The 15,254-nt window shown below is 43.3% G+C and overlaps 1 protein-coding gene across 1 annotated transcript; it reads right to left on the bottom strand.

Moving 5' to 3' along the window:
- Positions 1 to 2,612: 2,612 nt before the first annotated feature.
- On the bottom strand, positions 2,613 to 15,247 carry PSMG1 (proteasome assembly chaperone 1). The gene is made up of 7 exons (XM_027546446.1): positions 15,056 to 15,247; positions 13,611 to 13,717; positions 12,390 to 12,541; positions 10,136 to 10,198; positions 7,346 to 7,544; positions 6,155 to 6,291; positions 2,613 to 2,819 (listed from the first exon to the last, which is right to left on the bottom strand). The coding sequence occupies exons 1-7, from the start codon at positions 15,187 to 15,189 to the stop codon at positions 2,745 to 2,747; spliced, it is 867 nt and encodes a 288-aa protein (XP_027402247.1). The 5' UTR covers positions 15,190 to 15,247; the 3' UTR covers positions 2,613 to 2,744.
- Between the last annotated feature and the right edge of the window lie 7 nt (positions 15,248 to 15,254).

Raw genomic sequence — 15,254 nt, forward strand, 5'->3', positions numbered from 1 at the left:
CAAAGAGAAGCCTTTCTTGCATATGTGCTGTCCCTGTCTCACCCTCATGCACCAGGTGTGTTGAGAACAGACAACTTGTCTTTTTAGTTTGTTGGTGTTTGTAGAAGGTGCATCTTGACCTGATCTAGGTCACAAGATTCTGGACTTTGAGCCTAATACAGTAACTGGATGACACAATGGGTGTCAAAGGACTGGGATGCATGTATGTTGCACGTGGGAGAGGCATGAGTAATTGTGATCAGAGGGCAGACCCAGGCACATCAATTCTATTGATGACCCGTTTCTCATACTCCTGCCCCTGCCCCATCTATACCTCTTGGCGGTGCCCCCTCCCACATACTATCTCTGGATGTGACCATGGGGATTACAGCCAACTTGATAGAGTGACTTGAAAAAGCCCTTGCTAGTTTCTGTCCCCTCTTTTGCTCCTCTGTAATCAGTGGGAAATTCTGAGGCACGTCTCAGCACATATCCTGGCTCCTATTGAGAGTCAATTCCTAGGCATGTTGATAAGAAGTCCAGGGTCCCTGAGGAGGAGAAAGGGGTCTGGGGCCCTCAAGGAGGAGATAGGGGTCTGGAATTCTCAAGGAGGAAAGGACAAAAACACAGGAAGAATTATATAACAATAATGTATCCTGCTTGAGGACATGTTTCTTATTCCTGAAAACCTCCTGACTAATCATTATCTTAAAATGTGTATTATGGGAGTGGGTCTAGTAAGGTCTTTACAACCTTGAGACATTCTTTTGATTCATGGGGTCACAAAGAGTCGGACACGACTGAGCGACTGAACTGAACTGAACTGAATAACCAATTAAAAAGTATAAAATTCCCTTGCCAAGACTAGGGATTGGGGCACTCTCCGTCCCCCTCTGATGTCTGTATCAGCTTTCTCTGTCCCTTTTTATACTTTAATAAAACTCTGCTACACAAAAGCTCTTGAGTGATGAAGACGGTCCCTGGCCCCGAGGCTAAATCTTCTTCGGAGATCACGAATCAGACACCATTCACCCTAAACTATCACTATGCTGGGGGAACAGGAGTGATGGGTGAAGAAAGCTCAACCACACCAATCGAGGCCATTGCAGGATCAGCCAGGCCCCAGCAACTCATGTCACACACCTGACTATGGATGTGGGAGCCGAGAGACCAGTCAATCAGGGACACTCGCCCATTCAGCAGACTCAAGATTGACAGAGAATGCATTAAGTCTCCAAGTTCAAGTGTGGGTATTAGGCTGTAGTATTATAGCTAGTAAACAGGTAAGTTACCATTTTGTTCTCAACTGCATGGCACTTCAGCTTAAAATTCAATAATCTAGCTTTTTATGTCTTCATTCTTAGCACTGATGGGACTCTTTCAATTTACAGAAAGTCTTTCAAAGTCTGTCTTCATATTGGAAGAAATTGTTGTCATTAATTACTGTCTATGGTCCAGTCCCTTCTCCAGGAACAGGCCATCTTGCATCATCTTTCCATTCCTGTCCTTCTGCATCAAAGGACATACCTCAGCTTAATTCCCAATGTAACAGCTTTGTTTGTATTAAATACTGTAATATACATGCAATAAATAGTACATGTACTTACGTGCTGCTGATGCTAAGTTGTTTCAGTTGTGTCCAACTCTGTGCGACCCCATAGACGGCAGCCCACCAGGCTCCCCTGTCCCTGGGATTCTCCAGGCAAGAACACTGGAGTGGGTTGCCATTGCCTTCTCCAATGAAAGTGAAAAGTGAAAGTGAAGTCACTCAGTCGTGTCCGACTCTTCACGACCCCATGGACTGCAGCCTACCAGGCTCCTCCGTCCATGGGATTTTCCAGGCAAGAGTACTGGAGTGGGGTGCCATTGCCTTCTCCGGTACTTACGTGACAAACTGCCTACTACTGACACACAATCCCAATTTTAATTCTAAGGGTAAATTTTGGTTTCTTTCCACATCTTTTACACAGTTCTTAAATTTTCCTTTCAGCTAGCTTCTTTAGCTCATACATTCTCAATCTCTCAGAAAAATCCAAAGTCCCTGAATTTAAAAACAGCCTGATAGGTATGGTTCTGTCAACTCCACCATTTTAAAATTTATCTTCGTGGATGCAGGTTACAGTTTAATGAATGGTCCTGTGCAGCAGGGCAGCTCCTTGGAACTCATCACCTCCTCACATTCTAATGAGAACATTCTCCCGCAGCCAAGCTGAGGACATCAGTACAGCAGCAACACTGCAAACAGCCCAGCAAGTCTGGGGAAAGCAGCTACCGTAAGAGATTACTGAAAGTCATGAGATACAAATTTTCTGGTTTCATTTTGAGCAAGTATGTAACTTCGATTTTTATCCATAAAACAAAAAAACTGAAGAACTCACAATATAGAACCTTTCCGCATATTAAGACTCACCAATACCAGATCATCAGCTTTCAGGTATCACATAGAATTTTTGCACCAAAGTATATATTTTGCCATATTAATAACACTTGTTAGCTGTAGCTTTTTAACAATTTAACTGTCTTACCTTAAGATAGTCAAATAAGACAAAACCCCCACCTTGTGGATAAAGAGAACCATCTGGCTTATTTCAGGTGTGAATAGAACCACCATAAACAAGGAACAGAAACTACAATGAATTTAAAATAAGTTTATTCTGTTAACACCCTCATAATACCCCCGTGGAAAAAAGTAACTACAAAACAGGGTATGCTGCTGCCCTTAAAGGAATGGATGGGTGATACACGGCACAAAACCATCTTGGGAATCACGTGTAAATGTTACTCTGAATCTCATTTGTTGTCATCAATTTCTTCAGTATCTCTGTGCTCTGGGGAATGTTCTGGAGGGAGAGAAGTTGTTAACATAGTGAGAATTTAGTCAGAACAAGGCACACGTGCCCAGCCAGCCCTACTACTGACACAGAAGCAGAGAGGAAACCGGAAAGGACAGGCCCCACCTCTCACCGCCTCACCTGATGGACGGGACATCTGGTGGGTCCTCTTCAACCCTGCCCGAAGCTCTCTGACAGGACCCCAGGCCTCCAGGAGTCTTGAGCCCTTTGCCACCTCTTCCACAGGTGCTCAGTCCTCTCTGCACCCCAACCAAGGGGCCTCCCAGTCCCCTCAAACGCACCTGAGCCTGCCCAGTTCACGCTACACTGCCTCGCTGGGCATGTCTCCTCCACAGGGACCTGCCCATCCCTTGGGTCCAGCTGAAGGGCTCCTTCCCGTGGAGCCTCTCCTCGGTTGACCTCACCCCCCGCCCACCCTGGCTGGCAGCTGGCACCTGGCACAGCAACCACCTGTGCCACCTCCAGGCCATGGACCACCCAGCACCATGTGGTCCACACAGCAGGGACGCAAGAGAATTCCATCTTGTTCCCAACTTGAACTCCATCTTGTTGACCAAATACCACTTCAAGAAGAACAGAAGCTCTGACCTAAGCCAGGACGACTGTATTCAGTCACTAAGAAGACAGTGCTCTTCAAAAAGCCCCTTCATCCTCCCATAAGTCATCATGTTTACAGCAAGAAATGAAAAGGTAAAGAGATGTTAACTACATTTCCCCTACAAAGGATGTTTTTAGACACTTAAAGTTGACTTAAACTCTACATGACAAATGGTTTACAAGTCTCAGAACAAGTACAGAATATTCTGGGTCACTGGAGCCCTGAGCACTGACCAGCATCACAGAGCCCATGCAGCCCCTTCATGGAAGCATCTGGACGGCTCTGCTTCTGGCCCTTCACCACTCTCACCGCAGAGCTGACAGCTGCGAGGCAATTTGCCATAAAAGACGGAATAACTGGCTGACAGTCTGGACTTTGCTGCCGATGAAGGACTCTCATTTGTCACTTAAGTCGCAGCCCTTACAATGGTATGCAAGGTGACAAGGAGACCTGGTGTCTTAAAACAGGGGACTCTGACAACTACGGACACCGACATGATAGAAAACACGGTGACAAAACTCAGGGGACCATATGTGAAACAGACAGCCAGCCGGAATTTGCTGTATGGCTCAGGAAACTCAAACAGGGACTCTGTATCAACCTAGAGGGCTGGGATGGGAGGGAGACGGGAGGGAGGCTCCAAAGGGAGGGGATATATGTATACCTATGGCTGATCCATGTTGAGGTTTGACAGAAAACAAAATTCTGTAAAGCAATTATCCTTCAATAAAAAAAATAATAAATTTAAAATTAAAAAAAAAAAAAAAAGCCAAGGGGAAGTGTGAAACACGGGAGCATGAAGCCAGATTGCACGCTATACAGAAAAGAGCACATCAGTGCAAAGCCTTTGGTGATCTGCAGGTGCAGAGTCGGGTCCACGCTTCCCACAGAATTTAGAATGTCCACCAATGGACCTGTGAGAATGGGCCAAGAACAGACAGTGCAGAACAGGCTTCACCAGATAATAGCAGGCTCAGGTCACACATCCACATCCCAGGCTTGGAAACTGACACCTGTCTTAATAAAGGGAGAAATTCTGGTGAAAAAGACGAGGTGCAATGCTGAAAGGGAAACAAATCAACAAGCCTATACGTCTGTACTACCTACACACACACTATGTTCACGTGGACGTACAGCCGAGCAGACTAGTGCTTAAGTACAACCCCCAGAACCCGTGCTTTGCACAGCACTGCCAGGAGGTAGATACATTTTAAATGTATTCAAGTATTTCGTGCTTCATAATAAAGTCTAAGTTTGTTATTCATTTCTCTTGTTTCACTATGTCCCTTTTAATGTCCCTCTTTTATTTTTTCATTATTTTATCTCTCATGGCAAAACTGCCTCTCAGACAATTCAGTACGTGGTGGCAACATCTGCATGAACGAGCTCATGGCCATGATGTCTGTGGTGAAGATGCTTGGGTGGCAGTGCCCAGAGTGAAGACAGTGGCCACGGCCCCTGCCCTCAATGAAGTGGGAAGAGTTGATCAGGTAATCACAGACGCAGGCAATGCCACTAGTTACCACATCCTCAGAAAGGGATGCTAAATACAAAATAACTTGCCTGAGAGGTTATCCATGACTCCAGGTAAGCTGAAAGATATACTTCAATTATACTAAGTTAGGACTTCACTCTTACTAATTCAGTAAATGCCTGAGGGCCTTTGACACATCAGACTCATGACGTACTGGGGCTACCACAAGAGAAAACGCTCCCACGTAGGTGACAGTCTAATTTACGAAACCTATGAAATTAGCTGATGCCAACAGAAATTACAAAGGAAGCTGCCCTACTCCTAATGGCCATCCTAGAATAAAACAAGGCTTTCAACCTGGAACAATGCTGTTATTATCTCATCCCCTTAAAGAAGAAGTTCTTCAACAAGAGTCCATACTGTCAGCACATCTCTTAGGGAGAAGATGGGAGTCCCTAGACTACCTGAAATTACTGGCAAAACCTTTCTGTACATGCGGATATGTATTTTTCTGGGAAAAGAGCCTACAGGTACATCCAAACTTAGAACAGGGAACAGATTTAGCCCATCTAGTCCCAATGCAAAATTAAGTCAATAAACGTTATGATAATTTGATCCATACTATGCTCCAAAATGCCTTCTCAAAAATTATACTTTGCAGGAACTTCCCCGGTGGCACAGTGGATAAAAATCTACCTGTTAACGCGTGGGACGTGGGTTCAATCCCTGGTCGGGGAAGACCCAACATGCCACGGAGCAAGGAAGCCTGTACACCACAACTATGGAGCCTGCGCTCTAGAGCCCATGTTCCATGACAAGAGAAACCTCAGCAAGGAGGAGCCCGAGCACGGGAACAAACTGCAGTCCCAACTTGCCGCAAGTAGACAAAGCCCATCGACAGCAACAAAGACCCAGCACAGCCGAAAATTAATTAATTAATGTAAAAAAAAAAAATTACACCTTCCAAATTAATAAGTTACAGAAACTTCTTGAAGAGTGAAACCATCTTCCCACACAGACATCTGGGATTTAAAGCACTGGCCTATCCTGACAAACATGAACAAAATATTCTCGGAGTTTCAGAAGTGTATCTAGAAGAACATGTGATAATCATATGCAAACTCCCAGACCAGCAGCTTTCTCTTTACTTGGGGTGAAAAAGATCTCTATTTGCTACTTAGGTTTCACATTCAATACCACATTTATGTTCGCTACCAAGTTCATTATTAAGTCAATAAAATAAAGCCTTACCTTAACCAAACACTTTAAACTTTTGGAAGAAAGTACAGGCTTAAAAGCTTCGATTGTGATCAGGTCTAATTTCATCACATCAGTGTAACACAAGTACAGAACTGCAGGGATTCTCCATACTTGACAGTAACTCAGAACTATGAATAGACAAGAACAAAATCACTTAGGTTTTCTGTTACACAATTTTAAAGTGTAACACCTCTACCTCATAAAGGCTGCTTTTAAAATAGTCGTCTCTGTTGCCTCTTTTCATCATTTATAGCCATTTTGAATCAATTATAAGGCATATTTTCTTTCAAAGACAATTTACTTTCCTAAGTTATCTTTGCTTTACAAGTAAGATACAAGATTATAATTTTGTTAACTGCACTGAAGTAAATTAAATGCAAATAATAAATATATAATGCATAATATAAAACATTTAGCCATTTGTTCTAATAAACGTAACATTTAAAGTTTAAAAAAAACTTTTATTTATGAACAAATAAGTGAATTATATAACATATTAACCACTAAAAAGTGAGAATCAAAATTTGATATGTTAGGGTATAATTGGTAGTATGAATAAAAAATAAACTATTAAAGTAACTACCAAAATTCAATATCTGAAGCTTCTATTCTAACAATTAAAACACACTTTGCCAACTTTTCATGCATGAACAAATGACATCTAACACTGGTTTGCAGGATAAGTTATCAATGCTAGAAAGAAATGGCAGCTCTGAGTTAAGAGCTAAGAACTCAGAGCTGCTCTCATACAATCTCTCATACAATGAATGTGTGTCTGCAAAGTTTAAACACTGAAACCAAATATAACATGCATGCGTGCTCAGCTGCTCGTCATGTCTGACTCTTTGTGACCCCATGTACTGCAATCTGCCAGGCTCCTCTGTCTATGGAGATCTAAATGCAAGAATACTGGAGTGGGCTGCCATGCCCTCCTCCAGAGAATCTTTCCCACTCAGGGATCGAACCCACTTCTCCTGCACTGGCAGACAGGTTCTTTACTGCTGAGCCATCAGGGAAGCTACAAAATATAACATACCTGCAACTACAGATACTGAGGACTAACACCAACACACTGGTATCAATCACCATTAACACCTCAAAAAGATCTCTACTTGTCCTAGCAACAACTATGAAAAAAGCAGTAACAAGAATAGAAGTGAATGGCATGAACTGCGATACTACCTGCTGCAGGAAGGTCGTGGACAATATTTGGTTGTTCTAGCAGTGAACAAAAAGGAGGCTCTTTGAAATTCTGAGTTTTTAGAGCTTTCAGGAAAGGAGTATGAAGGCTGCTGGTAGATTCTGAAGTTTTATAGTCAGTAACATGGCGACATGTGAGAATAGTGACTTGCATATTCTTCCTTGGACAAGAGCCAAAAACCTAACACAAAATTGATTTCAAATTAAAATAGATACATATTTTGTGACAGAACAGAAATATCCCTCAAGCTATTTACCTAACACCATTCATATAACAGTGTATACGTATGCTCTGAAGGGCTGGACGTGTCAATGGAAAACAGAGCCCCCGCTCTGCTATCCCCTCACTGGGGTGGGACTGATCTTAATTCTGTCACTTTCTAGCCAGGTGACCTTCTCCAAGTCACTTCCCCCACCTGTGAACTAAGGACAGAGGGAGGTGTGATCTGAAGTCAGAGAAGACAGGAACAAAGGAGGCAGAGCAGCTGCTATAACAGCCAGGAACACCATCACAGGTAAGGGAGTCACTCAACTACAAGCACCTGTTCATTTACGCCCTCCCCGCCATCCGCCGACAATGCCTATAGGCGATTTTTTTTGTTTTGTTCCAGTGTTTGTTCAGTTTCTAAGAGCACTACTTGCCATCGGTGTTGAGAACAATGTTACACTGAATGGAAGTGACACCCATTCTTTGCTGGAGAAAGTGACATAATTAAGATCCTACCTCAATGGACATGAGTTTGAGTAAACTCTGGGAGTTGGTGATGGACAGGGAGGCCTGGCATGCTGCGATTCACGGGGTCACAAAGAGTCGGACACGACTGAGCGACTGAACTGAACTGAACTGAACCTCTAAGAACGCTCCATTCAGACTAGTGTTGTATTAGCAACAGGAAGTGGTCCTCTCCTTAATGCATGGAATGATGGGTTCAAGAGCACTGTACTGAGGATGCTTCTAAGAACATCACTTGCAAGTTGCACTCATAACAGTGTTACATCAGTGCAAATGATTCTTAAATTCACCTTTAAGTGTATTTCCTTTATAAATCAAGTTTCAACTGCTCAAGGCCTCAATGTCCACCTAAGTTGGTACTTCATGGATTTCTAAGGACTCTTTCAGCTTTTAAAATCTCTGATAACATAAGAAAAGGGAAGAGGCTATCTTCAAGGGGAAAAATAAGAGCAGATTTTAGATATCTGCACCTCTTCTGAAAATATTTTATGAAGAAAAGAAAGAAAATGGCTATTTCAAATAGCAAGAGAACTGAAGATTTTAGGTTATGTGCTGTAAATGATTTGTAAGACTTTTAATTATAGCATAGCTTTATAAATAAACACAGAACTTAACATCATATACATTTATAAGCAATGTTCCATTTAAGAAATATAACATTATTCACAAGGCCTGATTTATCATCCTCTCTGAATACTTATGTTTTGGAATACTTTGTTTTGGAAATGCATAACTTTACATTTTCTCAAGTCAGAGAGAGAAAAGCTATTCCACAGTACAAAACATCATACATAAATTAATAATATAAATTAATACAGCAGTTTTCTACTCTTCTGAGATCTATTCAAAGTTATGGACTCTGTCCCTACAAAATACACATAGGGACATAAAATAAAATGATATATACAGCCATCAGAACATTCATAGACCATATCAGAGAATCTCTCCTTTAATCAAAACAGCTACCAAAAATTATAAAGTGCATTTTAAGTATGCCAATCTAGTTTAAAACAGGTGTGCACAAAACTTATTTCTAATGAACTTAATTATATCTATATTTAACTGACATTAAATATATATAATAAATAAATATATATCTATATTTAGCCTAACTTTTAAACTGAAACATTTATAAGATGTATTGAAAAGGTTTATTTCATTAAAAAATAATACACAACTAAGAAAATTATGATTATTCCCTAAAATTGTTCAGTTCAGTTGCTCAGTCGTGTCTGACTCTTTGCGACCCCATGGACTGCAGCACGCCAGGCCTCCCTGTCCATCACCAACTCCCAGAGTTTATTCAAACTCACGGCCATTGAGTCAGTGACGCCATCCAACCATCTCATCCTGTCAGCCCTTCTCCTCCCGCCTTCAATCTTTTCCAATGAGTCAGTTTTGCGCACCAGGTTGTGAAAATATTGGAGTTTCAGCTTCAGCATCAGTCTTTCCAATGAATCAGTTGAGTTCAGTCACTTAGTCGTGTCCGACTCTTTGCGACACCATGAATACTCAGGACTGACTTCCTTTAGGATGGACTGGTTGGATCTCCTAGTTAAATTCTTCACTGAAAAATTTTTTACTGGGCACATACAATTGCTCTATTCTCCCACAAAATGAAGACTCAGTTGATCCATCCTAATGCTAAGAAATATGGCTGCAGCTCTGGTGTGAGTGGCGGCTTCGCGCCAGCCCCGTGAACCCAGGTTGTGAGACCAGTTCACAGAGGCCTCCCACCTCGCGGCCCCGCGTTTCCAGGCAGCCTGGGCACCATGGCTGGTTCTCACCCGTGGCTGTGCCCTGCTCTGCCTCACGTGGGTAACTTGTTCAAAAATGTGTTACATTTTCATGACCCATGATCTTCAGCACATGCTGGTTACATTTGCTTGTGTTCTTTTATTCTTCATGTTCTAAAACTCCTATAATATTTCTAAGGGAAAAAGCAAATACTTGCCCTACGTCAACATCTGACTACGCAGGCTTACATGTAAAGACACTGAACCCTGATACAGTAGCAACCCCAGATGAGACTCTCTCACCTTTTCCAGCCACTGATATTGCTGATCTTCGGCCACGTAGCAACTGCACTGGCAGAGCATGACCTGAAATCAAATTCCGTGTTTCCCGTCAGGTCAAGCAAGCGTTACACACACCCCACACTGTCATCACATATGCATCATGTGAATCCCAAAACAACCCTTGGATAACATTTGGTTTGCTTAATCTTGTACCGGCTTATTCATTTTTCTTTAAAGTTTAAAATTTTAAGGATCAAGCCACTACTGGCAAGTAGTATCAGAAGAAAGTGCACACTGACAGCACAACCGTGAGGGCTGGCCAAGGAGATGCTGAAGATGCTGTCAGTAAACACCACCAGAGTCCTCTTTACAAAACTGGGGAGAACACCAGGCCTGCTGCCCTTCTCGGGGTCACACACTGTGAAGACCAAACTCAAAAAACAACAACAAAAAAACCACAAAAACATCAAGTGCTGTGAGAGTCAAGGGTAACAGTCCAGCCACATCTCAGGCCAGCAGTACGCAAGGATGGGGCTGATGTCTGGAAGGTGGCGGTAGTCTAGAAGCCAAGTGCTCAAACTGAAAACCTGCCACACAGAGGTGTCAGAGGGTAAGATGACTGATCATCAATGCTCGTGGAACGATAGTATCCATAAAAATCAACCGTGTCCAAATATTGCCAGAAACATTAACACCTAATGATGCAAGTGGGAAAACATGAAGCACAGGGACCTTCCCAGCAGCCCAGTTAGACTGCAGGGGCCACAGGTTCAATCCCTGGCTGGGGAACTGAGATCCCACATGTAATATAGCACAGCCAAAAAAAAAAAAATTAAGCACAAGAGGACAAAAAGGGGCTCCAAGGTTAGGGAGAAGAACAAGACTAGATACATAATTAGTTATACACAAAGGGTCTGAATAGTCAAGACACCCAACAAACCAATGGTAAACCTAAACACAGTAACAGAAAGTTTTCCTGCTTGACCCCCAAGACGTATTCTACAGCGAAAACTTTCCACTAAGGACCAGATGAAGAACATGCTTAGTTCCCTTACTATTTATGCCCCATAAATATTGGGTGCTTACAAAAACCCTTATGTAACATTTTAATAACGTTGGATTACATGTTACAGAAACAAACTGTAAATATTATAAAACCAAATTTTATCATTTTCAAGGCTAACCTTATAGTATTACAGTTACTGATGTCTTCTACTGTCTGAGCCCCTGCCCCTGGCCTCTGTTCAAGCGTCCAGCACCAGTGGAAGAGCACTCTGTCAACAAGCAGGTGGGCAGACAGGCATCACCCGCAGGGCCGCCTCACCAGCCTAACGTGTCTCCTCAACTGTGCTGCTTTTTCGGAATGGTCCCAAGGACAGAAGATGTGCTCAGTTGCTCAGTCGTGTCCAACTCTCTGCAACCCTATGTACTGTAGCCCGCCAGGCTCCTCTGTCCATGGGATTTCCCAGACAAGAAGACTGGAGTGGGTAGTCATTTCCTCCTCCAGGGCATCTTCCTGACTCAGGGATCGAACCTGCGTCTCCTGCCTTGTTTACTATGGAGCCACCTGGGAAGCCCAGGACCCAAGAACAGGACTAGGACAAATGGTATCCAATAAAATCACTAGGCGTCAGCTGCAGAGCATGTTTTACAGCTTAACAAATCAGGATGAATTAGGAATTCTCTAGGGGTCCAGCAGTTAAGACTTCACACTTCCACTGCAGGGGGACCAGGTTCCATCCCTGGTCAGGGGGAACCAAGATCCCTCAGGCCATGCAGCAGCAAAGCCAAAAAATAAATCAGGATGAATTAGGCAAGGATGAAAGCTCAGTGTCAACAGAATTGCATTCAGAGTGCATAAAGCACTCATCTGCTCAGTGTTAACTGAGTGTCCAGTCTATAGGAATGGGTTTAAAGCTGAATGCCAGGTGGGTTTAGGGCAACAAAGCAGAACCCCTGCTTCCACAGCGTGTATGCATTTTCCCACATTTAGATCTGCCAGCTTAAATCATTTTCTGAATGAGGGCAAGGTTTAAGTATCTAATGTCATGGTTTGTTTCTAAAAAAGTTACTTCAGAATTTCTTCAGAAGTTTACCAACACACCGTATTTGCCACATTGATATTATACAAGCAGAAAAATGATTACTACCACTGCCAACAGGCAGAATCCCTCAGCCCAAAAGTAGATATAAAGGAATGTGGAATTCAAATGAACACTACATAAATGACGCCTAAATAACTCCCACTTATACACACAAGCCAGGCGCCACATACCGAAGGATTCGATTTCAGGTGATAAAACACACAAAAAGCCTCTGTGGGGGACAGGTGTGCAGTGTCCGTTGTCCTACACCATTCATTCCAGAGTTTAGCACAACCGACTTCTTCCCAGGCTCCTGAATTCATGACAAATGATGACAAAAACGCTGTGAAAAACAAGGCACATCGGTTAGTGCTGGGCTCCACAAGTTGTATTTTCTATTCAATAAAAAACAAATTCAGTATCTACGGCTGATTCATATTGTTGTTTGGCAGAAACCAACACAACACGGTAAAGCAATTATCCTCCAATTTAAAATAAATGAATTTTTTAAAATCATAAAAAATAAATAAATTCAAGTTGAGAATCCTAGTGCTAAAGAGCCATTGAGAGCATCAACCTTATACACATCATCATTGTGCAGAAAAAGAAACTGAGGCCTCAAGAAGTTAGAGGCCATGCCCTGAGTTTAGAGGATACTGGAGCCAGGAATCAGGAAGACAGGTTTACTGACAGGTCTCACCAAAGTCTCACACTGTAACAACCTTCTGGAAAATTTTAGGCCAGGAGAACTGTAAATAAGTGAGTCAGCTATTATTTACCATGTACTGTTCTACAGGCACTGCTGCTGCTGCTAAGTCGCTTCAGTCGTGTCCGACTCTGTGCGAAGGCACTAGGGGTACCTTACAGGGCAAGGAATTTTCACTGAGTTCCCCAAGGCTCTCCTCTGGGCCTATGAACTCCCTAAAATGATACAGGTTTGTGTACTTTTGTGTGTGTATTCATTATTCCAGCTGAACTCGGCACTGTTCCGACTTTAATCTATCAAATGAATTCATATATATATAAACCTTATATTGCTAGAGTTCTCCTTATGATTTTAAAGGAGTCAGTTAACTCACAAACATACAAAGACCCACTGTAACAAGGGACTGCTGACCCCCTGGCCAGCTGGGCCACAACAGGCCCAGAAGCCCAAGAAAACCTGGATACTAGAAACGGGGTTTCCTTGAAATCATAAGTTCCTAAAGCCAAGAATATTTCCCTTAAATCTTAGTTTTCAAGTTTCTCAAAAAGCGCCACATGAGCAGGGACGGATTTCATTCAGACACAGTTATTCTGCTATGACTTCTTCTAAAAAAGTAATATCCATCTGAAATCTGTTATGATGGAAAGAAGTAACTTCAGCTTCTGCTCTTTCAACAAAGCGTGTAGTCTAATGCACTTCCACTTACCTACTGCATTATTCCCTATTGCAATTATAAACTTGGAGCAAGGATGTTTTTCCAGCAGAGAAACTTCCAACGTTGTTTTTGTCTGTCTTCGAAAGAGCCGCACCTCCCTAACAAGAGAAACAAAAAAATGAAAGAAAAGCAATTTAAATGTTGTTGTTCAGTCACTCAGTTGTGTCTGACTCTTTGTGACCCTATGAACTGTATCCCACCCCAGGCTTTCCTGTACTCCACATAATTTAAATGTAATTAGTATCATACTGTGACAAAAAGGTTACCACAGGTATGATTTTGTATTAAGTAGAATGCAAACTTTAATTCTATAAAGAACATAATTATCATTTTAAGGAAGCAACGGATTCAAGCAACAATAATTCATAGGTAAAACCGTTTGTTGCCCAGTTTATGGAGAACTGTAGCAGAGAGATCAGGCTGTCCAGGTGATCCACAGATCAATCTGTCTTAGCAACCCAAACAGTGGACAACTAGGCACAGTGTGTGGTGAGAAACGGCAAGCACCACCTCTGAGGCTTTCTTGCAGCACAACACTGACCAAGCCTCTTAGAAGGAACTTCCCTTTACAGGAAATGCATGTGACAGACACACACCTGAATAAAGGACACCAAGAGGAAGCAATCAGGCCAGTCCAGAGAGTGGGACATCCCACAGGACAATCGGTCTCTCGAAGCGGGAGAGAGAGTTGGGGGCGGGGAGGAAACTGCTCTAAATGCATGGAAGTTCAAGAGATAAAACGTCTAAATCTAAGGTGTGTGCCTTGCCAGGGTTCTGACTTCCTCAAACCCACTGTAAAATGTCGTGTCTGAGACAACTGGATAACTCTGACCATGGACTGGCTATATTACACTGTATCCAAAAAGTTAATATGTAAGAAAATACCTGTATCTTTTGATACGCATTCTGAAAGCTGTAGAGGTGAAAGGCCACGGAGACTGGGACCCACCAAAGGGTGGAGAGAGAGAAAATGTGGCAAAATTTTCCTGTTGAATTTATGTGACTGGAGGGGCTTAACGTGCCATTTTACTGTTTTCTCTAATGTCTATGTGTTTGGAAATAACACTTTTTTAAAAAAGGACATATCCATATGCTGCTGACACACGATGCTAACCAAGAAGTGCGGCGGAGAATACAGTTTTTAAGAGTTGTCTTATATCCATGAACCAAACGCACGACAGACGTGAGGGAGGAAGACAGCCCCGCAGCGCTGGAGAACGGATCACGCCCGCAGGAAACCACCGGCACCAACGCTGAAGGAAGCCTTTGAAGACGGCAGGAGCCGACGCCCCACCGAGCCGTCAGCAGAGCCCGCGGGCCGCCTCCACCCGGCACCCCCGCAGCCGTCTTGGCCCCCAAAGCAGGGGGCCTGGGGGAGGGCGGAGCAGCCGCAACCTCAAGGCCTGCACGTCCGCTCCGATGCCCCAGGACCTCACCTCTTCCGCGCCAGCTGTCGCCGGACCTCCCTATCCTCGGGCGTCTCCCTATTCCCCTCTTCTTCCTCCTCCTCCTCCTCCGTCCCGGCTCGGCACGGCGTCCTCACCACCTCCCCGAAGAACGTGGCCGCCATGCTCTCCCTTACTCTTTCCCAGCCTAACTGCGGTGCCACTGAACCGCGCACGCGCCCCGCGCACG

The sequence above is a fragment of the Bos indicus x Bos taurus genome, chromosome 1, assembly GCF_003369695.1.
Source record: "Bos indicus x Bos taurus breed Angus x Brahman F1 hybrid chromosome 1, Bos_hybrid_MaternalHap_v2.0, whole genome shotgun sequence".
Classification (NCBI taxonomy): domain Eukaryota; kingdom Metazoa; phylum Chordata; class Mammalia; order Artiodactyla; family Bovidae; genus Bos; species Bos indicus x Bos taurus.